Genomic DNA, 23,294 nt, shown 5'->3' on the forward strand with positions numbered 1-23,294 from the left:
TTTCCCTCTTTTTGATTTTGGAATGCCCTTGGCCACGAGAAGAAGTGGAAGTGATGGAAGTTCCAAGCCTAGGCCCCAAGAAGCCTTATGTGCTTCCACTTGTAATCCTGCTGGAGGATGAGAGACCACATGGCACAGAGGAGTTATGCTATCTGGGGCCACCCTAGGCCAGCCAGCCCTCGGAATATGTGCCAGTTGACTGCAGATGTAGGACAAGCCCTACGAGGATCAAATGAGCTTGGTCACATTAATACATGCCATCAGCACATCTGCTTAGGCAATCCATAGATTCATAAGCAAAAATAAATGTTTACTGTCTATTACCAAAGGTTCCGTGTTGTTATATAGCATTAATTACTGTGTCAAAAGACAATTAATAAAACATACATATAGAAAAGAGAACAAATTTTAGGTAGCTACAGCTCAATGAATTAGTGCAAAGTGAACACGTATGAAACCAACACTCTGATCAACAGCTCATTAACTACATTCCAGAAACACCTTGTGCTCTCTTCTAAGCACCATCCCTTCCCACAAAGATTAACTGCTATCCTGGCCTCTTACACTCTGGACTCATTTTCCCACTCCCTCTAAATCATGTTATTATATGACTTAGCCCCTAGCCAAGGTAACATTTGACTTGAGTTGGGACTACCAGTCAGAGATAAGTAGGTAGCTAGCGCCTTTCTGGTCTCTCCAGAACAGCTTTCCAGGCCACCGGTGTCAGGCAGGACCTTATCAAGACTCACTATAGCTAGATGTCTCATTCCTGGATCTCCCAGTTAAATTTTTGACTAATTTGCCCCAACCAATATTCCAACCTCAGAGCATCTGAGAGTTCACCTGTGACAACTCTCCTGGGTATGGGGACTTTTTTGTACTCTGCTCAAATCAAGTCAGTCTGCTCTGGTAGCAAAGTTGCTGATTTTCACAGTATGCCCCTCACCTGAACTACCAGGTATTGGAACTGGAGAATGGGAGAAATCAAGATAAAATGCCTCAGACAACCATAGTTCCTACACAACGTCGAGTAGCTTTTCTTCAATAAATGCTTCTCAATTTGTTGTACACCTTTCCTTCAGTTCCAGAGTACTACAATAGTTGTTTTTAATAATTTTGCCCAATTTTATTGTTTCTTAGGGAGATGATTTGTCCTCTTCTTCCTTTTGTAAGTCCATGACTCCAATTATATTTTATTTAGACTTTTATAAATCATAGGCATAATGAATGTTCTACACTTTCTAAGCCTTGATGGGTAATTAAAATGTATATGATTTTAAACTACTTTTTCTTTCTATTGGTTTATCATTTCAGACAAAATGCTTTTAAGTATTACTTTTCTGATAATCTATTCCTATTTCCCTTTAAAGGTTAGCTTAAGTGCTTGTTTCTTAAAAGTGCCATGAAATTCAGGTGTTAAGCTGTATTCAAACTTCAATGATTTGGGGGCCAACCAATGAAATTTAAGGATTTTCTAAGGCTTTTGGCATCCTTTTATACTTTAAAACTCATTGTTTTATCAAACCATCACAAAGAGCGGCATGGAATTATGTTAACCCAACTGTACACATAAGGCCAACATCATTTCTGTTCAAAACACTGAAATGGCTCCCCTGTTTTACTCAGAATAAAGTTATCTTTGTTCAAGGATGCCTATTAAAATTTCGATCTATATTCCTTTATCCATCATGGAAGTCCTCCCTATCCCCCTCTGCCCTACTTCACTTTTACTTGCACATAACTTATCTACCTTGTAATATACCATATGTTGCAGACCAATTCTCAAAATAGAGTACTATTTCCAGTCCACACGCTCTTTTAAAAATCTTGCCATTCTCCACCAAAAGACTGAATCTATTTTCTCTTTCCCTTGAGCCTGGATGTGACTTTGACTGCCTCGAATAGAATGCAGGGGAAATGATGTTGCATGACTTCTGAGGTTTGATCCTTAAAGTAGACATGGCTTCTGTCTGGTTATCACCATGTTGTGAGAAAGCCCAAACCAGCCCTGGGGGAGACATCACGTGGAGAGAAAACCGATGCCTCCAGCTGGTAGCCAGCATCAACCACCAAACATGCATGTAGCCTTTCAGTCTTCAGGCTGGGGGCCCAGTTGCTAGTGGAACAGAAACAAACCTGCCCCACTCCCTGTCCAATTCTGATCCACAGATCTGGGAGCCTAATAAATGGTTGTTTTACACCAAGTGTTGGGGTAAAGTGCAATACAGCCATGTTACAAAACACTGAAATACTATATATTTCACTTACTTGTTGTGTTTATTGTCTATTTCCTTCCACCAGAATATAAGCTCCACAAAGGGAGAGATTTTACCTTTTTGGTTTACTAGTACATGCCAGGTGCTAAGTAAACATTTTTTCATTAAACAAGGGCACAGTTTTACATTTTCAAAGTATGTGGACACTTAAGTTTAAACTAATAGTAAACAATGTTGAAATTCATAATAAAATAAGTTTTTATGAATTACTTGGAATTTCAATTACCCCTGAGCAATTCTTTTAGAAATACCCAAACAAATACATACCGCTATTCTCGTTTTAATATGATTGTTTATTTTTTAGGCATGTCTTGATTCCTAAAAGAAGAAACTTGTCAAAGCTCACCTCACACTGGTTATTTAGCTTGGTGGATGTGATGTCCAACTGTTGGTATTGTTCCTTTAGCTTTGAAAATTCAGCTTCTAATCTTGTTTGTTCCAGTTTGGAATTATTTAGAAGACTTTTCAAGTTTTTATGGTCAGTTTGTAAAACTTCAGTTTCTTTTACAAGCTGATTATATGTATGATTCAACCTATAATTAGAAATCATGATAGAAACAGAATTAGATTCCCTTAATAGCTTTCATTGTAATTTATACAACGTGAAAATGCTGTGGATCTCAGACATACTTAGAGAATATAAAAGACTCTTTAGCCAGTGACAAACTCATCAAAAATTAGTTTCTATTCTATAAAACTAGATTAAAAAAATTCAGACTACTCTCCCCTTGAATCTTCTAGCATGTTGTACATTACATGTGGCTTATAAAGCTATTTTTCCTTCAATGTACCCCCCAACCTTTTACAATGCAAAAATTGTTTTTAGTTTGGGAGCTGAACCAAAACAGGATGAACTGTTAAATTACTATACTGTACTACTGACACTAATGTAACACTCTATGTTAACTAACTGGAATTAAAATAAAGACTTAAAAAAGTAAAAATAAAAAACAGGTAGAAGAGCTATATAATAAAATCTGTTTTTAAATTTGAAAAAACAAAAACAAAAAACAAAAACAGGATGCAGCTTGGATTTGGCCTGCTGTGCTTGGCTCTAGTTTAACGACCTTATCTAATGGGATTAAGAACAGGATGGTACTTGTTCAGAACATCTAATAATTTACTTCAACTCAATATCCAAAAAATGGAGTCAGCTTACAAGAATTTATAAAATAAATAACAAAATAATATGTTTAAAAAATCAAGGCTTGGTAAAAAATAAAATGGCAAGACCAGAAACATACAGAAAATGTTCCATAAATAGGTTGAATCCATGAATGAATGTATGCCATGAGTTATAACAGCTGGTTAGACCTCACTGAGACACACAGACAGCTACACAGTATATATCAATACCTATGGAGATCAAAGATTCACCTATTGATGCTTCATGGGGGCAAGATATGAAGACATACCATATACAACGTCCTCAACATCATCTCTAAGGCCAATACTAAAATGAGCTCTTTAAGAGAGTTTTTTATACTGTCCCTTAAAGTTGAGAACATTAACACCAAAATGTAATTCAGTGAACACAATTCTAAAGAGGCCAAGACAAACTAGTCCATCTAAGAAACAATTTCTTGGTTTGGCATTATCAAAGATTAAAACTTAGGTTATTTAGAGGAATGGGTAAACAAACTATTGTTCTTGAGACAAGTCTTCATAAATACTTTTTTTTTTTGGTGAAAGAGCTCTTTCAGATTTTACTTAAAGCCGTTTCTTGCCTTAACAATATAGACATGAGTGCATAAAAGCTGGGATAGAATACCTCTGAGAGACAGAAAATACTCAGAACCACCCCTTCCCTTCCAAGCCTGCGGAATCTCCTGGTTCAAGATCATCATGCTCAATTTCTTATCATGTAGGCTGAGTTCTTTCTCAGAAGGCTCCTCAGTAATGAATACAATTAGATTCCTAGAAGGCCTACCCAAGCTCACAAACTGTCCCAGTTTGTTGTGAATCCCAACAATGAAAAAAGGTTAGGTTCAAAATGGGACTTTGATAGTAAATGCCTTCCCCAATGTTACGTGTGTAATAAAAATGCCCCTATCCTTGTATTCTATAACTTGTCACAACTTGGTCTTCTACTGCACATACCGTAAAGATACGTCCTTCTTGATTCTAGCTTGGTGTAGAGCTTATTGAAAGTTCAAATCCCCAATATACTATTTCTAGTTATAACAATTACTAAATTAAAAACTACTGAGCATGGAAATGAAAATAGCTCTAGAAGCATAGGGATTTTTTTGTTGTTGTTAAGGGTAAGAAATACAATTCTAAAAATGGATTATATTAAATTCATAATAGGACAAATAGTCAATGAATGACCCCCATTTGAATTCTGTGTGCTGCCTTTCAGCTCTTCAGCTATGGTTAAGTGTAAGTGTAATACAAATGTTCAGGATGCTTACACTTTTCAAAGGTTCTAAAAACCTTCTGATATGGACCCTTATGAAGAGACTGATTATGGGTTGGTAAGTTTTGATCTTCCTAGGGTTACAAATTAAAAAATAACTGCCTCGTGGCAATATGAGACCATTAATAACTAAGACAGTTAAAAATAAGAGTACAAATTAGTCAGCTAGGAAATTGGAAGCTGCTCACTTGTAAAAACTTTGAAAGATAAGAACTGAGATACCAGACTAGCAAAGACAGACAGACATAAAGAATCAGACTTCATTACATTCCGTCACAATAAAGCATATAAATGCTATCAAGGTACAGAAATTTCATTATAAAATGGCTTAAAAACTTAGTTGAATAAATCAAGAGAGAAACAATAAGTGGAAACAAGGGATCTAGGTTTTCAAGCCATTTTATAACTAGCTGCATGATTTTGTTGGGTAATTTACTTATTGCTCTGGGGTCTTTTTTAAAAAGTCTAAGTTACAGATGGTATGGCAAAGGGGCAGTATACACTTTGGATGTAATGAATAATACAAAACTAAAATATATAAATATTTATTACCTATCATTTTCACCACAAAGTTTCTTGTATTCTGCAGCTATAGTCTCATGGTTTTTGTTTTCAAGCAGCATTTTTTCCTGTTCTAATTTCAGTGTTTTTTCCAAATCTTCCAATTGTCCTTTCCGTTTTAGTAACTGATTGTAACTGGAAAAAATATTAAGTTATTTGTTTTATAATATGCCCTTAGAAAAAAGAAATACTTTAGAAATGAAGAAAACAAGACTTATTAGTAAGTATCACATAAACATGATACATAAATTTCCTATATAAATTATCTTAGATCTGTTTAACATAAAATTTATTATATTATCTAAAGAAAACTGGTTTTAAATTAACAACACAAGAGAAGATAGTAAATTACCGATCTTCAAGGTCTTTATGTTCCACCTCAAGATTTTTGTGGGCAGACTTTAGAGTTCCATGTTTAGCGATGAGAGACTCATACTCTGAAGCCTGACGTTCATGAAGAAGTTCCAGCTTTTCATGATCTTTGATCAAAGAATCATAGAGAGATTTCAGGTCTTCTCGCTCTTTGATTACAGCTTCATTTTCATTTTCTAAGGAAGACTGCTGGATTAGGAGTTGTGCATTCTGGTTCATAAGTGAAGTACTTTGGGAATTAAGGGTAGAATTTTCAACCTGTAAGAAAGTATATTGTTATGAGACAGAAGAAAAATAGTTATCTTGTTCTTCTAGGAGATGCAAATATGTGGTATGTGTTTATTACAGATAGAATAATTCTCCCATGTTAAAAATTATTCAAAAATAAAATTCTAATGGCAACATAAAAAATATAAAAGATAACATTAACTTTAGGAAGCTCTACATAAATCACAGAAGATATAGTCATATTATACTGAGATAATTTGGTTTTTAGTGTCCCGAAAGAAGGCTACAATTTAATATTATTCATTTATATTACTTAATTTAATATCAATATTAAATTTATATTAATTTAATATTGTTATTTAATTTAATATTATTATGAGATACATATCATATATATGTTTTGGGTTGAATTATTTTAAATGAAGGTGATTAGAAACAATTTGTATTCCACTCATGAAAAAGTACAGAATTTAAAATGCTAATTTATCACTTTCTAAAACTTAAGAGGTGACAGAACTGAAAAATTACTTGTGAAAATTCAACTGGAAATTTTCTCAAGGTCTACATTATATTAGTATATGTTTTACCATTTGGAAAAGAGTTATAGAAAGAACTTTCATATTCAGAGATGGAATTTTTTTCTTTGGCTCTTTAAGAGGTCTCAAAGTGTTGTACTTTCCCCAACCTGATCATTCTATGTGAAAAGACACTGCAGCATTAAGTGCAAGATGGATCTAAGGAAAAGTCTGAAGACAAAAGTTTCATGCTGTGTTGTTTTTTAAGAACTGATATGAAAGCTGTAAAAATGAAATAAGCAATAGTATGTTGCAATCATACTCTAAAGCAAGGGTTTCTGCTCGATTAATCACAATCAACTTGCTGAAAGAGGTGAAAGGCCATAAAGTAAATATACATAAAGATAAAATTATATTTTAAATAAGTAAGTATTTCATTTTGTTTGTTTTTTTCTTACGCTGGGCGTTACTGGCCAGTGCTGCTGCAGCTGCCCTGGCTCGACCACAGCCCTGGGCACTCCCATAAATATTTTAAATAAAGATAAAGTTAGCTTTATTTTATTTACATCATTGAGTGAATTTATTAGTTAATATTTAGAGGCTCTGATTAAAAAAATGCTGATATCTGAAAGCCTGGCATAGCACTAAGTAGATATATTTTATCTTCCATTAAATTCACTCACTAAGAAACAATGTTACCATGTCTAGTTACCCTTATTTTAAAAGCATAATTCAAAAATTTGGTTGCATATCCCAAAATATTACATTACAACCTGAAGCTTTGCATTCTGGGTTTGAAGAGTAGTATTCTGCTCCTGTAATGAAACTGTCTGCCTCTGAAGTGCAAGAATCTGAGCCTGCAAATTACTGTTCTGTGTCTCCAATTGTTTCAGTTGAGTTTTCAGTGCTTGTTTCTCTGCTTGCAGGGTAGCATTCTTAATAAAGAAAACACATATTTTAAAAAGTAACAAACATATTTCCGCTTAACAGATATTAGAATTTTGTAACAACTATTACCATAAAAATAAAAAAAAAAAAAATCCCAACAATCTTAAAAGACTTAAACAGTTCCCCTCTATCCCAAATTGTAAAAAGAGATGTAATCTAAGAGAAAGCAAGCGCTAATACTAAAACCTTACTAGTGTGTCTCTATACTGTCTGCTTTATAATTTCCAAAAAACAAAATATTCCATTCTCAATATATTAACACAAGAAACTAGAATGGGGTTGTTAGTTATATGGTTTTCGTGCTGTTCAAAAGTATGTGGGACTGTGTCTAGCTAATGAAGTGCACATTTTCTAACTGCCCAAAGGCAAATATATATATATATATATATAGGTGAGTGCTGGTCCCAGGGGTAGCAGCAAAACTAAATATTTTAATAAACACAAATTTGGAAGAGAAGCAGGAACAATTTTAACCATGTGTTTAAAAAATTTAGTCCATAACTGACCTAACAGATGTTACATATTTTCTTTAGTGATTTTTTTTTTTCCCCATGGTATAAAATACTCACTAAAACTCTATTTTATCTATAGGACTTCTGGAACAAATCCAAACAAAACATACAATTTTCAATTCTTCTAGTACATTTGACCATATTTCAATTTTATAAACAGTGAATTACTACACAAATCACAGATCATTATTAATTTGACAGATATTAAAATGTTTGTCATGGATATTATATTCTCAGGATTACTTCTAAATAACATTTCATAAAAAATTAGCATAAAAAAGTATAAACAAAGAACCTCTAGAAAACTGAAATAAAATGTTATATACAAAAAGTCCAGAATTTGTTGCATGTAATTGCAATATGCAGAAAAAGTCACAACTGAATCACAACATATCACCTTTATCATATCTACATAGGGGACAAAGGAATCATTCATTTTATAGTCTTTCAAAGTTACATATACTACATGGTCACTGTATAAAAGGCAAGTAATGATTTTTTTTTTTAATGTTTTATTTATTTATTCATGAGAGTCAGAGAGACAGAGAGAGAGAGGCAGAGGCAGAGGCAGAGGGAGAAGCAGGCTCCCCGCCTAGCAGGGAGCCCGATGCGGGACTCGATCCCAGGACCCTGGGATCATGACCTGAGCCGAAGGCAGATGCTTAACCATCTGAGCCACCCAGGCGCCCATAAAGGCAAGTAATGATTAAACCCATATATTTTATCACAAAATCAAAGGTTAGGAAGCAAAATGCTTTAAGATGGGTTTTGATATTTTAGTTCTCTTGTGTTCATTTATTCAAATAAAAAGGATGAAAAAATTTACACTGGAAAAATAATATGGAACACTGATATTTTTATATACCATCTTGATACACCAAAAAGTGAACCATTTTTCACTTCAGACATTAAGTGCTACTGTAGTTCAGCTCTTAAGAAACCAAAATGTACAAAGCTCTAATGACAAGTCTGGGTATCCCTACAGTAGTAAGAAAAATTCCTATAGTCTATAAAGAATAAGAGAGTAGAAAGGGTATCTCACAGCAGGAAAAGATCTACAATGGAAAAGTTAGGAGGTCAGTAACTATACTGGCAAATGCACCAAAATTATCAGTCTAATATAAGACTAGCCATCTTTACAAACCATTATCTAAAATAAAATGGCTAAAAAATGAGAACCAAGTAACTTTTTTCCAATAGAAATTTATAAAGGAAGTCAATGCAAAAAGAGATTTACTTTATAGAACTTTTACATGTCAGCCAAATTTTCTGAAATACAATTACTAATCCAAGTGATGGAGATTTGTATCTATGTGCGCATATATATATAAATATACATATGTAAATCACTGAATAATTAAAAATAGGTATTCATACACGGCTGATAAATAGAGAAGATGTAAAATAGCTCGCTTATTAATAATTTAAAACATGAAAATTAAAATACTTTATTGCTTTAACAAAAATTAAAAGGCTGATAACACCAAGTGTTTACCTAAAAAAATAGGTAATCTATTAGTGGAACTGAAAACTGATGTGATCTTCAAAAGCTAACATAATGATACCAGTTAAAATTACACACGTACACACACACACACATATATATACACACTTTGGCCTATCAATTCTGCCATCAGAAATTTATTACCCCGTGAACATGTTATACATGGATTTTCACTGCAGCAAAATCTGATAATAACCTAAATGTTCATCGATTGGGATTTATTTAAATAAATTATGGTAATATCCACACTACGGAATAATATGTGGTTATTAAAAAAAATGATATGATCTATAACTGCCTGAAATAGAGAGATCTCTAAGATAACATAATTGAAACATGCAAATAAGAATATTGTATAGCATGATTCCACAGATGTAAATTTGTAAAAGAAATATACTCCTAGACATACAAATGTCTAACAGACACATAAAAAGATGTTCAATGTCACTCATCATCAGGGAAATACAAATCAAAACTACAATGAGATACGATCTCACACCTGTCAGAATGGCTAAAATTAACAACTCAGGAAACAACAGATGTTGGCAAGGATGCGGAGAAAGGGGAACCCTCTTACACTGTTGATGGGAATGCAAACTGGTGCAGCCACTCTGGAAAATAGTATGGAGGTTCCTCAAAAAGTTATAGAACTACCCTATAATCCAGCAATTGTATTACTAGGTATTTACCCAAAGGATACAAAAATACTGATTCGAAGGGATACACACACCCTAATGTTTATAGCAGCATTATCCACAATAGCCAAATTATGGAAAGAGCCCAAATGTCCATCAAATGATGAATAAGGAAGTTGTGCTATATATGTATACATGAAATACTATTCAGCCATAAAAAGAATGAAATCTTGCCTTTTGCAACAACGAGGATGGAGCAAGACAGTATTATGCTAAGTGAAATAAGTCAGTCAGAGAAAGACAAATACCATATGATTTTACTCATATGTGGAATTTAAGAAACATTAACAGACGGACACAGGGGGTAAAAAAAGGAGGCAAACCAGAAAGGTACTCTTAATTATACAGAACAAACTGAGGGTTACTGGAGGGGAGGTGGATGGAGGGATGGGTGATATGTGTGATGGGTATTAAGGAGGGCACTTGTGATGAGCACTGGGTGTTGTATGTAAGTGATGAATCACTAAATCCTACACCTGAAACTAATATTTCACTATATGTTAACTATCTGAAATTTAAATCTTGGAAGGAAAAAAAAGAAATATACTACTTCTTCCTTTTTTTTTTTTTTTAATAAGTAGGCTCCAAGCATAGAGTAGAGCCTAACACGGAGTCTGAACTCATAACCCTGAGATCAACACCTGAGCTGAGATCAAGAGTCAGATGCTTAACCAACTGAGCCACCCAGGCGCCGCAAAAGAAATATACTACCATACACGGATAAGTCACAAACATTTTTCTGGGAAGACTGTTCACAATGATTACTTCTGGATGAGAAAGTAGAAACCAACAGTGTAGGAGATTAATTTTTGGCATTATGGCTTAAAGTTCTCAATTCATGTTACATTAAAACATAATAACAACAACCACAACTATTTTACTTGTTAGTATATAAATTCCTTAAGCTAATTCATTTTTAAAGGATGTTTGGTGAATTAGTTTGATTACCTTTTTTTGACAAATATTTCTCTAACTTATTCAGCGAATATTTACTGTATCTGCTATCTACCAGGCTTATTTCTACATACTGAAGGCACAGTGGTTAAAAAAAAAAAAAAAAAAAGATAAGCTCCTGCTGTCAAGGAGCCTTTTTTCCAGTAGACAACCAACAAATAAGTAATATAATTTCACTAGTGAGAAGTGCTAGGAAGAAACTAAGGCAGTGGCGTGATAGCGAATGGTTTAGGTTGAGAATAACTACTTTACTGGGGGAAGGGGTCAGGAAAGACCTCTTGCAGGAGATATGTGATACGAAGCCTGAATGCCAGCCATGTGTTCCAGGTAGAGGATCCCAACATAAATCTCTGGAAACAGGAACAAACAGAAAAGGCCAATATGACTACAATTGATTTACTTATATATGCCAGGCACTGTTTTATGTTTCCCACGTATCGACAGATAGTAATAGTATCTCGAGATTATAAACAGAAGGGATGGAAGAGTGGTATGGTATAAGGCCAACAATATAGGCAGGGCAAAGTCAGGAATGATCTTATAGGACACTGAAAAATTTGGATTTTATTCTAACTGGAAGGGGAAGCCATTGAATATTTTAAGTAGAAAAATTACATGACTAGGATTATGTTTTAAAAAATAACTCTGGCTACTGTAGTAAGAATGTGTTAGACTGGGCCAGGAGTAGAAGGGGGAAAGCCAGCCAGTCAGAGGCTATTCTAATAATCCAGATGAGAGATAATGGTACCTTAAATGGTAGCAGCAACGATGGGACAGAAGTAGAAGGGCATGGGTTACATTTTCACAACAGAGTTGACAAAGTTGGCTGATGGACTTATATGAGGGTGATAGAGAAAAGTAAATTAAATTATTAGTTCTTCACTCTTTTATTATAAAATAAATCACTCAAGAAAGTATAAAACCAGATTAGATAAACTTTCTAAGTTATATATACAATGATACTTTACTTTAAAAAAAAAACCTTTTCCTACTAAAAATTTAAAAATACTTACATTTCTTTCTACTTCAATTAATCTGTCTTTAACTTTCAAAAGCTCTCTAGTTGTCTCTTGACTTTCTCGCTCCCATTTATTATCTTCACCAGAAGTTGGAGGAGAGCTCTGTACCATCCTTTCTTCATCTTGTCTCTGTTTGAGAGCTTCATAATTCTTTTTCACCTAAAATTTTATTTAAAATATGTTAATGGAGAGAAAAAGAATCACCAAAGTTATCACTTCTCACAATCAGACTCTGCAATGGTCTGGTGAATGTGAAAGACACTATTTAAAAATGTGATAAATAATATGTATAATTATCATTACTATCATGATCACAATTTATGCTTTGTAAACTACAAAACCTTTTCTCCTAGAAAATATAAAATATACTCTGCTTATGTGCCATTATCTAGTAATATATTCTATAATTTCAGATCCCGTTGTTTATAATCTAAGGAATAGATTAACTGGACACAGTCATGTTGCTAAATATTAATAATTATTTTTTGACCCATCTATAGCTGGATTTAGAAATTTCAGAGATCCCGGGGCGCCTGGGTGGCTCAGCCGTTTAGCGTCTGCCTTCGGCTCAGGTCATGATCCCAGGGTCCTGGGATCGAGCCCCACATCGGGTTCCTTGCTCAGCAGGGAAGCCTGCTTCTCCCTCTCCCACTCCCCCTGCTTGTGTTCCCTCTCTCGCTGTCTCTCTCTCTCTGTCAAAAAAATAAATAAAAATCTTTAAAAAAAGAAATTTCAGAGATCCCCATGTAAAGGACAAATGAAGACTTGACATACGTAATAATTCCTTCTAAAAAGATACCTAAAGTTGAGGAATATCTATATATGTCTACCCTTTTAAGAAGGATATGTTGCCCAGAATGAGCTATATTAATAGATAAATTGGTGACTTTTTTATTCAGATCCTAACCCATATATTATTACTGTAATTTATTTTATAAAAAGTGGGCAATCCAAGGATTTTGAGTCAACTCAAAACTAAGAACTTGGTCATCCTACATCACCAAAATTACCGATTAACTTAATAGCTCTCTTCAATTTAAGCTGATTATTATTATACTTCTCTTGAATCATTAGTTTATATTAGGAGACATTTATGACAAATTTCTAAATTAAAACCCAAACTTTACATTAAGGCAAAAATATAAATGTCTAAAATAATTCAATATCTAAAGCAAACCTTAAGAAAGCTTATGACTCAACAATAAGCTTTGCTACTACTGAGTTAGAAAATGATGTGAGACTAAAGAAAAAAGATGCCCAAAACAGAATATAATTTAAAGCTTGGCTGAGTGATCTAATAGGTGTTCTGGGATCCTAATTTTCCAGGTTTTTTAAATTTTAATACCCTAATAACAGATGAGTGACATCATTTCCAGTCTCCTATTTTACATTAATTTCCCACAGGGTCTTTTCTCTAGGCTTATAAAGACTATAGACATATGCCATTATTAAGAAGGGGAGTTGAGAATAAAACTCAAAGCTTCTTATTTTTAGCCCATTGTTCTTACAACTAAATTTCAAAAATGGTCCCTTTACCTTATGTATCCGTAGAATCTCTAATTTATGTTCACATAAAAAATGACATATTTTCCATCGAGGTTTCTTAGAGGCAGCATATAGGTGGGTCTTGCCTTTTAATCTAATTTATTAATCTCTGCCTTTCAAATGAGATGTTTAGAACTTTTATATTTAATGTGATTATTGATCTGGTTTGTTTTAAAACTGCCATTTTGCTATCTGTCCAATCTGTACTTTTGTTCATTTTTTTTTTTGTTTTTTGTTTTTTAGATTTTTTGTAATTCTATTTTATCTCCTTTCCTGGCATATTAGCTATACCTTTTTGTCATGCTATTTTAGCAATTACTTCAGGCCTTCAACTCATATTTAACTTTCATAGTCTTCAAGTGATATACGTCTTCACATATAGTATTAAAAGTTAGCACAGTCTAATTTGGTTTTATGGCAGCCTAATTTCCTGTTTATGGCAGGTAGCTAGTCTAATAGCTGTGCCAAAATGGCTGGAAGTAGAAAACAATGATGAAATTTTAAATCTCTGCAGACTTGAAATGCATATATACCAACCCATACCCAAACTGGCTGAGCAGCTTCATGAAGTTGACTTTCTTTGCAACCTAGATACTGCAGATTAATTAAATCTGGCAGCAAATTTTACTTTATTTTTTGGATAATCCTTCATGTTAACTAAGCAAAATTCTAGAATTTCTTCTGTAACAATATGTTTCATGGTACAAATACCAAAAATGATGGTGTGGGCAAATGGGGAACAAAACCTTTTTCCTTTTCTGTATGAGAAATTCATCTTTGGTAACTGTGTCCTTAGAAACCTGAAAAAATTGGAATGTTCTGTGTTACCAGGCAAGATTGCATATGAGAAAAATGACCCAACTGGTAAATTATATTTAGACTGCAAGAATTATAAATACCTAATAGGAAGCCATATCTTTAAACTTCTCTGAGTGCAGCAACTCTTAAAACTAGTATATCCATTGTGGAGATCTTCTATCTATGCCTTCAGAGTTTTTGTAAGAGATGATTACTACTATGGAGCATGGAGTCTCAAAGACAGGGCAGCTCCCGCACACTCAATGTGAATCTCATCGTCTTGCACCTGAATTGTCATCTAGTGGGAATATGACTTTCAGGCAACTATGAGGGACCCATGACAGTGCCCTGCTATATATTGTATTTCCAACAGTGTTCTGAATCAAATGGTTCTAAATGAGGCCCAAAGTAATCTTCTCAATCTAAATGTTTAGTTGATTGTAAAACCACTCCTGGTGGTACTACAGAGATGATAAAAGGGGGGGAAAAAACCAGAACACGATTCTACCTATCTACCATATACTAATCCTAGGCAATGGACAAAGCCCCTTTGATTTAAATTTATTTATGTAAGGGAAAACAGACAGTTGCTCCTGCCTTGCTTATTTCACAGAATAATTCCAAATATCACAAGATAGTGGATCTAGGAGAAAACTTCAAATTAATGAGATCAGGTGCTTTCTTATACCACACATACTATTTCCCTCTACTTGGTATCCTCATACCCATATCTTTGCCTATCAAACTTTTACCTGGATTTTCAATCGAAGTGTGTCAAAGTGAAGTGTCAATATCACATTGAGAGCTTTTCTAAATAGAGTAAGACTGCCTCTTCCCCATCCTATTCCCACAAAACTGATAGGTCTCTAACTGCATGGGGGACATATGCACATGAAATAGAACTGAATAAATTACAGTGTATAAACAAAATATAGTTTGTCATAAAATGACCAAGATCTGTTACTCTCAAATTTAAGAAAAAGGAAGAAATAGACAGAATATCAATGATGTTGCTTTTCTGTTTTCTTACTTTAGACTTTTCTGCCCAAATATCTGACAATTAAAATTCTTTCCAGGGAAATCACTTACTGTTTTAAGTTCTTGGCGCAACTGCTGGTTATAATTTGTGGATTCTTCTAATCGAGCTTCTAAAGCAGCAATTTTTTCTTCTTTTATTTCAAGGGACTTCTTTAGAGTGGATTCTAATTTTGATTCCAAAAGTTTGTACCTACTATCCAAGTACAAAAATAACATAGTTCATCATTGGAGGCAGATGTGAATGTCAATATTTTAGTTATCTTTTTGAAAGGTGGGTTCATAAATATATTATTTGTAATTAAATATTTTTTACAGAAAGGACAGTGCATGAATACAGTTTGAGAGTCAATCACAGACTATGGATTATGATGAATTCTTACACCTGAGAACCTTGGTAACTAAACCAAATAAAAAAGTAAAGTACATATATGAGAAATTTTATCACATTCTGCCTTTTACTCTAATTAATTTGTATATATGTTTTCTGCTCAACCAATTTTTAAGTTAAGAACAGAGAACAAATCTCATTCATTTTGGTATTGGCTTGAGTAAAGAGACATTTTTAAAGCATTTAATGAATCTAACTTTGAATATGTTGAATGTGTGATGCCCGAGTTGCTTCTAGACTGTCTAGACAGAGATGTCCACTAAGCAGAGAATAATGTGGCTATCAGGTAAGATGATGGATGGCAATGCATAGCATTCAGAATAAATGATTAAGAGGCCTAAGAACATAACCCTGGGAAACTATATTTAGAGAAGTCATAGGAAAAGAGCTGTTAAAAGAAAAAGACAAGAGTGACTGCTTAGCACTCTTATTTGTAACTCTACCACTGAATTTACTTTGTTGCATTTTATCTATTTATACATGCAAACCCACAACTTAGACTATCTATTCCTTGATGGCACAAATATCTTAATTTTATCTTTAAAGGGTCAGAGGGAATGACATCAATGAGAAAGATGAAAAGGTTATACTAATAATTAGGGACATAATCTGAGATTAGAGGTAAAGACAGATGCAGATATACATATAAATTCCAAGATGGAGGGGATGGAATGTTAAAGGAATTTATGTCTGTGAGCTTTTATTTTCCTTGTGACAATAAGGCTAACTTAATGGTTGAGAAAGAAGCCGGTGTAGTGGCTTAAGACACTTCTTTTACTGATCTACCGAATTTGATCATGGATGGTCTCAATTCCAGTTCTTAAACAACTTAGTTCAATATATACCCTCAGCTCCATTTCTAATGCTTTCATTATATACATAAATGTGTAGATTAATGAATGCATCACATCTTGCCTAGATTATTTCAACAGCTTCCTAACCGGTCTCTGTGCCTCCAATTTGCCCCTTTTTTGTTTAAGATTTATTTATTTGAGAGAGGGGGCAGAGAAGGACAGAGGGAGAGAGAGAATCTCAAGCAGACTCCCCACTGAGCTTGGAGCCGGATGCAGGGCTCTGAGATCATGACAACAGCCAAAATCAAGAGTTGGATGCTTAACCGACTGAGCCACCCAGGCGTCCCTGTCCTTTTTCTAGTCCATCTTTCATGTCACTCTAAGAATTACTCAGCATATCTCTGTGCTTTATTTCCATGAAATGCCCTTCTCCATCATTTCTACCTTGCAAATTTCAGTCATTCTTTAACGTTCAGCTGAAGCATTATCATTTCTTTGATGCTTGATGATCAGCAGATGACAAGAGCTCAATTAACACTGACAAGCTGTTTGAATTAAGGTTTGGGAAGAGGTGACAAATAATATGAAGTACTCATCTACAGCTGGGTTCTAAGAGGGTTAGTCAGGGTAGCTACATGGTGTACTGTTTTTTCTCCCCTCTACTAAATGTCTTACACATGACAGGTAATAAATCTGTGTGAATAAAGAAGTGATGCATATTTAGTATCTATATTAAGAGGTAGTCAACTCAATTGGCCCTTAACTATCTATTTAACTCAAATAAAAATGAAATTTCTCATGAAATAGCTCTTTGATTAATCCAATTATGGTTGCTTGAATTCATTGCTAGAATGAATGCCTCAAATTATTTCTATTTGTTATTACAGAATTATTAATCTATTCAATATATTAACTGAATATTTTCAAAATTACATAAACAAACCCATATAATCAGCATTAATTTTTCCTATATACATTTATTTAATATAGAATATAAATACTAGAACATTAATAGTGAGTAGACAATAAGATACAAATTATATGACAAAAATTTCAATGAATTAAGATCTGGTCTACATAAAACAATATTTTTAACAATACATATTTCTAGTCTAGCTGGAATCACATGGCTGACTGGATGCTAACAGTAGACTACTTGAAAATCTGACAGACTGTAATTACCATGGGAGAATAAAAATTTTTAAGCTTGTATTGATCATTCTCAAAATTAAAGGGTGTATAAAGTAATTTCTTATTGTTTGTCAAGCCTTATTTTTCCACATTATTTTTATACCTTAATTACCTCAGCGTATTTTCCTGTTTCATATTTCTCCTCCATCTCTAAGTCTACTTTTAACACACAAAATAAATGAAAGAACTGAGGCATTTAAGCACTCGATTCAAATAAAAACTAACTTTGTATTTCAAGAGAGAAGGGTTTGTTTGTTGTTAATGTCTCATTCTACTTTCATAGGTAATTATAGCCTCTGGTCTTCTGCTACCTGGGTGGCATCCTGTTTTCCTATTATGTAACTATTTATAGTAATATTTTAGCATTTTCTCTTGTATCAATATTAGGTTGTACTTAGCTGGGTTTTTACTTTTTTTTTCTTATAGAACTTTCTCTATGGGAAGAAAGGAACCAGAAACAGGGTGAAATACATAAATATTCTGTAGTTACTACAGGAAAGAATGAGCAAAAAAATAACAATAATTTCAACTGTTTGCCAAATAGACTTAATACTTACCTGTCATCAGTACTTTGCTCATCATGTAAGAGTCGCTCTTTATTTAACCCTATCTTCTCAAGCTCATGAGTTAATTTTTCAAGATCATTATTCATTTGTTGAGTCTTCAATTTTTCACTTACCAAATCCTTATTTTAAAAGGAATGCAAAACTCACGTAAGTGTCATGACCATGAACATCTAACAAATTCAGCCAAGACTATAACTACCACTATCCAGGAATACATATTAATTCAAACCAGGAAAAAAGAAACGTTGTTGTTGAATTTCTCCTTCATCAATAAAAAGTAGTTAAGCAACAAAATAACCTAGTTCAAACAATATGGTTTTCCTTTTTTGTTTTTTGCTAATATTTAACTTTTTGTGTTAAAAACTAAAAGGAAAAGCTCTTTACTTGTGAACACTTTAGGTTTGAAAACTGTGAGAAAAAAGATACATATCCATTAACTTTTTAATAATGAGCTAGGACTTTAGTGCATATTTCTTCCTATGAAAATATGCTGGATGCAACACCCTTCCTACACCACAAGCACCCCTCTGCCAGTGGAAGAGCCCTAAGATACTGATATGAAGAAACAGGGCACATTCTTAGAAGTTCAGACACAAGGAACCTGTCATTCATGACTGTAGGACTGTATAACAGAGAAAAAAACGAAAAAGTTAATAATGGGTCCTTCTCAATGTCTCTTTAGCAGAAATGCAGACTTCCCGATATTACTTTCTGCCAGAATGCTAACAAACTTTTTAACTCAACTTAAAGGGTTACCATGTATAGTATAGCATAGGGATAGCAAAAAACAGCCAAGCATGCTGTCTTCTAATCTATACCATGTTTCACAAGACCTACTGCCAATCAACTCCTGAAAGTTTCACAACTCTTCTCAACACACAAATCCAAGCAACTAAACATTGTTCAGTGTTGACTCTTAAGTTCAACCTGATTTGCATTCTCAGGCTTAGAGGTCAAAATTCATTGGGTTTTGGAGTCTGAAAGATCTGGACTTGATTCCAGTAACCCAATTTTGCCATTTATTAGCTGTGTGATCCTGAGTAAGTTACTTAATGTCTCTAATGCTTTTTATCTAAATGGAAATAGTATCTATGGAGGATTAGTTGTAAAAATTATAGAAAATATACATAAATAAAATTTATGAAGCCCTTAGCCTAGTACTTGGCACATAGTTAGCATTCAGTAAATAGTAGCTGTCATGCTTCCTATTATACATTAGCATTTAGTAACAATCTTGATCAAATATTTTAATATTATTTTGAAACAAAATATAAAATTACAATGTAATAAGTGAGATACCGCATGGAAATCTTATTACTATACTACAATATCTTAAAAAATAAAATTTACATGTACTTCCTTGGTGTAACAAAAGTAGGAAACTTAGAAACTGTCTCTAGTTCTAATGCCAAATTTCTACTTTGAACCATAAACAGATGATACAAATTTCTGATGGGTTCCAATAAAACTTAACAAAGCCCTGAATTAAAAATATAAAAAGAATTTGCCTTAAATTTAGGTAACTATATTTACCTCTCGTAATGTAACCAAAGTTTTTATATCAATAGTTGCTCTTTTCACAAGCTCCTTATTTTCTTTCTCTAATTCTTTCAGACGAATGCAGGATTCTTTATAAATACTGATCTCTTTGAAAAGAGTTTTGTTTTCTTTTTCTAAATTTCCAATTTTCACATTATTTTCTTCTAATGTGGTATCTTTTATTTCTGCTTGTTGTCGGAGTCTTTTATTTTCCTTCTCCAGTTGTTTCTTATCCTTTTCCAGTTGAGAAGTTTCTTGCTCTAATGATTTATTTTCTTTTTCTAGCTGTTCTAGTCTTTTGCTAGATATTTTTAACTCTTCTAGGTTTTTCTGCAATGTTTGATTTTCTACCTCTAAGTCTTGTAGTTCACTCTCTAATTGTTGAATCTTTTTATTGCTGTTCTCTAGAGCTTTCTGTAGCCTTTGATTTTCTGTATCTAAACCCTGGTAGCTAACTTCTAAGCGTTCTGTCTTCTTGAAAGATGCTTTCATGAGTTCCAAACCCTTCTTAAGTTGCTCTTTTTCACTTTCCAGTTCTTTATTTTCTAGTTGTAGCTGAGCCATTTTCATGCTTGCACACTTCAAAGATTCCACATTCCTTCGCAGTTCTAAGTTTTCCTCATCTAGTTGGGAATTCTCTTTTTCTAGGGATTCTAACTGAAAAGTAAGGTTTTTAAAGCTATCCAATGTTTTTTTTAATTTCCTGTTTTCTCTTTCCAGCTCTGAATTTTCTTGTTCTAAGGCCTCAATTTTTTCACAAGTAATTTTTAAATTGGTTATCTTTTTCTGTAACAATTCATTTTCTTTCTCAAGATGATGCAACTCATTTTCAAGTTCTTCTGCTCGTTCTCCTTTTTCTTTATAATGTTCCAATTCTTTTCTAATTTGTCTTTTTTCAAACTCAATCTTGCTTAGCTTGCTACTTGTTTCTTTGATCGACTCATGGAGAATTTTATTTTCTTTTTCAATATCTTTCACCCTTGCTTCAGCACTTATCTGGGAGCGCTGCCTTAAGGAAGACACAGTTTGATTCAGATGTTCATTTTCCTGTTCCAATATTTTAATCTAATTAACAAAGAAAAAAGAGAATTAAAAACTTAATTGAGCATAAACTAAATATTTTAAGTTACAGTTTTTCCTTTCTAAAAAATAACAAGGAAATCAGAACATAAAAGGGTGCTAATTTCTATCTTACTCTTAATTCTGACAAATATTTACTGAGAGACCCCTGTGTACATGTACTGCCAGGTCATTAAAGTTCTTTCTTTAGGGAGTTCATAATGTAAAGAAATGGTTAGGAGAGATGTATCTAATATTAATCAAAGTGATCTTCAGATTATTCACAGTTACAGGTTTCAAATTCAAATAAGAACACAGGTGAAATGTACACACGTATCTCTTTATGAATATAGCTTTTATTTTCTTTAAATAAATTTTGTAATGCATATACACAGTGGGCTCTTAATAAATACTGCTATAGTTATATGTGTATATGTGGGTGTGTACTCATTCCCCTAAGAATTCTAATTTGGAAACATCAAAATAACAAAATCCTCTGGTACACTTGAAAACTAATCCAACCAATTTATATCATGACCTAATTCTGTGGTTCTCAAAAGTCAGTGTTAAATAATCCCCTGAGAACCTTGTAAAAATACAGATTCATGCTTAGCTCTAGAATTTTTATTCTGTAGCTCTACAGAAACCTCTATTTTTACAGGTAGCCTGAGGACTATACCTGGATAATATATTAAAAAAAAATCATTTTACTTCTAAAAAAGTAACAGAACTTTAAAATAGCAAGTCAATCAATATCTCCAGTTCTCAGTTTCCTAGAACATAAAATGACAAAGACCAATAAACACTGGAAAGCACATGAGAAGGCATCCTAGAGGCAGCAACCGCATCTTCCTCTTAAGCAGGGTTGGAGTAGAGCTGCTTTCCCCCAACTCCACTCAGGAACTTTATAATCTTCAGTCCTATTCCACAGACACTTGAAAGCACAGGTAACTGCAAAATTTTATACCAGACAATTATCAAGCATACTTGCCATTTAAAAAATTCTAAGCTTTCCCTTCAACTTTCCTAAAATACACAGGACAGAAAATGAAGTAAAACCATAGTTACTCTAAAATTTAAGCAATTCTAAAATATTTCCCTTTCATGTTATATGAACATTTTTGTTTGCCTAAACTTTAAAATAACTTTTGTTAATGCATTTCAAAGTATATTGCTTAATAGGAAATTTATGAACCTGTCTCTCTGAATTTTCTCTAAGTGTTTCAATTGTTTTTTCAAGCTGAGCTTTCTCCTTCATTAGATCCTTGCTTAAATTCTGACAGTTCTGAAGACTTTGCTTTTCTTGAATAATTTCATTTTCAAGAATTTCAACCTAGAGAAATTAAATAAAAAAACAATGTATCATTCAATATTTTACAACAGTGGAAACATGTCAAAACAAAAGATAATTTTCAAATAAAAAATTAAATACAATTTTAACACTCAAATGGTGAAATTTAAGAACTGAGTAGAGAAATTCAAGTAATAGTCCATGCTACTTTTAGCAGCTGTATAAAAAATGCAGACATGACTGTCTTTCTTAACCTGTGCATCTTTGAAAGGTACATTTGTACTTCTAAACACAAAGATAAATCCAAATGAATATATGATAATTATGTGCTTTATGAAGACTGTACCAATCTTATTGAAAGACTCTCCTGACTTGAGGAGATTTATAAAGTAAAATTTTAATTACAGTCAAGTAATTTCAGTGAAGAAGGAAGAAGAGAATATAAAAGCATGAATGAAAGATGAGAAAGAGTGATTTAAGTTTAATGAGGAAACAGGGATTAAGTTTAAAATAAAAAGGAGAGAGGGAGAAAAAAGGAGAATAATACTAGAGAAAAAAGGGCTGAACAAAACTCCAGCAAATGTTTATACTCTAGGTTTAAATTTGTTGTCAATTACACATTTTAAAGACATGATCAAGTATGTGATTAATAAGGATAAAATAGCAAATTCCAGTTTAAATTATGCCAAATTGATATTCCCATTAGCATACAACATATTCAAACCAGGCAATAAAAGAAAATAAAGATTTAGCTATATAAAATATTCCACTTCAAGTTTAAATATTAATTAAATCCTTATGTCAATAGTGAAGAAGTCTAAGAATTTGAATAGTCTTACATAAAGCAAGTTGAATTTTCCTATTTTATTATCAATGGAAGATAACCATATATGGAAGACCATCTTCCAGTAATATCTCAAAAGCATCAAGTCACAAAATCTTATGCAGTCACTCAATTCAACATATATATATTCAGGAAGGTTTTAGTTATTAATTATGACTCCAGTTCTCTCATTAAAGACTGAAATATATGGGTAACAGTTATTTAATTAAACTCTGTTGTTTTATAGCAATGGAATTCA

The 23,294-nt window shown here is 33.1% G+C and overlaps 1 protein-coding gene across 3 annotated transcripts in view; it reads right to left on the reverse strand.

Annotated features, from left to right (window-relative positions):
• The window catches only part of CCDC88A (coiled-coil and HOOK domain protein 88A), a 51,463-nt gene that overhangs the window by 22,651 nt on the left and 5,518 nt on the right, over positions 1–23,294 (reverse strand). For all 3 annotated transcript variants that reach the window (XM_081833556.1, XM_081833557.1, XM_081833555.1), the window contains exons 3-11: positions 22,117–22,254; positions 19,857–20,927; positions 18,315–18,442; positions 15,436–15,577; positions 11,998–12,162; positions 7,145–7,306; positions 5,609–5,886; positions 5,248–5,391; positions 2,623–2,809 (exon numbers count right to left, since the gene is read on the reverse strand). In XM_081833556.1, the coding sequence (XP_081689682.1) occupies positions 2,623–2,809; positions 5,248–5,391; positions 5,609–5,886; positions 7,145–7,306; positions 11,998–12,162; positions 15,436–15,577; positions 18,315–18,442; positions 19,857–20,927; positions 22,117–22,254 (2,415 nt within the window). The remainder of the gene's footprint in view (positions 1–2,622; positions 2,810–5,247; positions 5,392–5,608; positions 5,887–7,144; positions 7,307–11,997; positions 12,163–15,435; positions 15,578–18,314; positions 18,443–19,856; positions 20,928–22,116; positions 22,255–23,294) is intronic.

This window comes from Leptonychotes weddellii, chromosome 10 (assembly GCF_054177405.1).
Source record: "Leptonychotes weddellii isolate Sample4059 chromosome 10, ASM5417740v2, whole genome shotgun sequence".
Classification (NCBI taxonomy): Eukaryota; Metazoa; Chordata; class Mammalia; order Carnivora; family Phocidae; genus Leptonychotes; species Leptonychotes weddellii.